This window comes from Orycteropus afer, unplaced genomic scaffold (assembly GCF_000298275.1).
Source record: "Orycteropus afer afer isolate SDZICR_OR568_19922 unplaced genomic scaffold, OryAfe1.0 scaffold01301, whole genome shotgun sequence".
NCBI classification, from domain to species: Eukaryota; Metazoa; Chordata; class Mammalia; order Tubulidentata; family Orycteropodidae; genus Orycteropus; species Orycteropus afer.
The window spans coordinates 81,910-84,521 of record NW_006922888.1 but is presented as its reverse complement, the minus strand read 5'-3'; the positions used below and the strand labels follow the sequence as shown (position 1 = coordinate 84,521).

The 2,612-nt window shown below is 36.2% G+C and overlaps 1 protein-coding gene across 1 annotated transcript in view; it reads right to left on the bottom strand.

The window, feature by feature from the left end:
* Window positions 1–2,612, bottom strand: part of OGT (O-linked N-acetylglucosamine (GlcNAc) transferase) — a 54,379-nt gene that overhangs the window by 11,751 nt on the left and 40,016 nt on the right. The window contains exons 20-21 of the mRNA XM_007959001.2: window positions 468–720; window positions 108–231 (exon numbers count right to left, since the gene is read on the bottom strand). Coding sequence (XP_007957192.1) covers window positions 108–231; window positions 468–720 — 377 coding nt within the window. The remainder of the gene's footprint in view (window positions 1–107; window positions 232–467; window positions 721–2,612) is intronic.

Here is a 2,612-nt window from a genome sequence, read left to right as displayed (position 1 = left end):
AAATATATTTATTATTATTTCATTTTAGAATGGCTATATTCTCTCTAAATTGTCCTTATTTCTTTCACTTTATCATATATAGTTTGTTCATGGAAAAGCTTACTTACTATTCTAGATCAGTTCCCAGTTTCACAGCAATGTCTTCATATTCTTGTCTATTTTTAGCAATGAGCTCAAGACAACCTAAGCAAGTGAGCTGGGAAGCTGCAACTCGAGAAGCAAGAGTCTCTCCTGTATTAAGATAAGAATTGCATATCTGAGAATGTTGGTCACATATAATTTTATTTATGTTAAACATTCAAACAATGCAGATGATGAGAATGAAACTAAGTGTTCAAACTTAAACAAGTCTCATTTTCTATCACCTTGTTTTAAATGTTGCTTTCATATACATGGTTTCACCAGGAATTGTCAAAGGAGATTTTAAAAAGAACAAAGATGATTCCAATGATTTATTACCAACTCACCTGGCATAGTCACCATGGGTGTCCCTGCCCAGAGGACATCCATTCCTGTGGTATGACCATTACAGAGTGGAGTATCCAGACAAACATCAGCCAGTTGGCCTCTCCTGACATGTTCCTCTTTAGGAGCGACAGGTGAAAAAATGATACGGTTCTGGGGAAGGCCCATGTTTTGTGCATACTGTTGAATATTAGGTTCTCCTACTGCTGGAAAACGCAACAGCCAGAGCACACTATTGGGAACACGCTTCAGAATCTAAAATAGGGAAAATAAATAATTATTAATAGCAGATATCTGTCTATCTCAACAGAAGCTCCCACAGATGTCTATTCTTTTCACTCAAGGCTACTGTGAAGTCTTTTCTTCACGATTTAGATCAACTGATTGATAGGTTCCTCATCTATTTAGCTATCCCCAAAGAGAGTTTGAAGAGAAGGGAAGAGAATAAGAAGACACAAAACAAGTTACTAATTGACAAAATCTAAGGCAGCTATATCCTGTGGGAACTGATATTGGCAGTGGTTTTTCTCAAAGAGATATGAATTTTTCATTTCAAATATTAAATCCCCCACCATGATACAACAAATAAAGTTAGCTCATATTTGCCTACCTTGATCTGAGGGTAAGAAGACATTTTTTTTCTGTAAAGGGCCACATAACAAATATTTTTCACTTTGTAGCCACATGAACTCTGTCCTAACTGCTCAATTCTGTTGTTGTACTGTGAAAGCAGGAGCTCTGGTGGCATAGTGCCTAAGGCATTTGACTGCTAACCAGAAGGCTAGCAGTTCAAACCCACCAGCCACTCCTCGGAAGGAAGATAGGGCAATATACTTCTGTAGTGACACCACCTCAGAAACCCAAGGAGGGGTCACTATGAGTCAGATCCGACTCGATGGCAGTGAGTTTTTGTCTTTTTTTTTAGTATGAAAGCAGCCTCAGACAATACATACACAAATGCACATGGCTGTGTCCCAATAAAATTTCCCCCTAAGATCAGGAACAAGACAAGGACGCCCGCTCTCATCTATGCTATTCAGTACTGTACTGGAAATTCTAGCCAGAGCAATTAGGCAAGAAAAAGGAAAATACACAACCAAATTAGAAAGGAAAAAGTAAAACTATCTCTGTTCACAAATGATGTGATCCTATAGAGAAAATTCAAAAGAATCTATGAGAAAGCTACTAAAACTAAAAACTAATTCAGTAAAGTCACAAGGTACAAAATAAGCATGCAAACATTAGCTGTGTTTCTATACACCATTAATGGCCAATCTAAAAAGGAAATTAAGAAAACAATTCTATTTATAATAGCATCTAAACTAAAATACCTAAGGAATAAATTTGACCAGAGACGTGAAACACTCATACACTGAAAACTATAAAATACTGCTGAAAGAAATTAAAGACCTAAATAAATGGAAAGACATCTTGTGTTCATGGATTAGAAGATTTTCCATTGTTAAGATGTCAATATTACCCAAGGTGATCTACAGATTCGATGCAATTCCTATCAAAATCCCAACAGTCTTTTTGCAGAATAGAAAAGCTGATCCTTAAATTCTAATGAAATCTCAAGGGGTTCCAAACAGTCAAAACAATCTTGAAAAAAAAAAAAATAAAGTAGCTCACACTTCTCAATTTTAAGCTTACTCCAAGGCTATACTAATCAAGAAAATGCAGTACTAAGTAAGAATGGCCATACAGACCAATGGAATAGACTGAGAGTTCACAAATAAAACCATTCACTATGGACAACTGATTTTCAACAAGAGTGTCAAGTACATTCTTTGGGAAAAGAATAGTTATCTTGAATAAATGGTGCTAGGACAACAGGGGAGCCACATGCAAAAGAATCAAGTTTTTGTATATGGCACCATACCAGGTACCATATACAAAAAGTAACTCAAAATGGAGCAATGACCTAAATAACTATTATAATACCATAAAATTCTTAGAAGAAAACAGATAAAGCTTCAAGACCTTGTTTTTGACAATGGATTCTCAGCTACGACACCAAAAGGATGAGCAGCAAAAGAAAAAAACAGACGAATTGAACTATCAAAATTTAAAATTGCTATGCAAAGGAGCTCTGGTAGCATAGTGGCTAAGACACTTGCCTGCTAACCAGACGGCTGGCGGTTCAA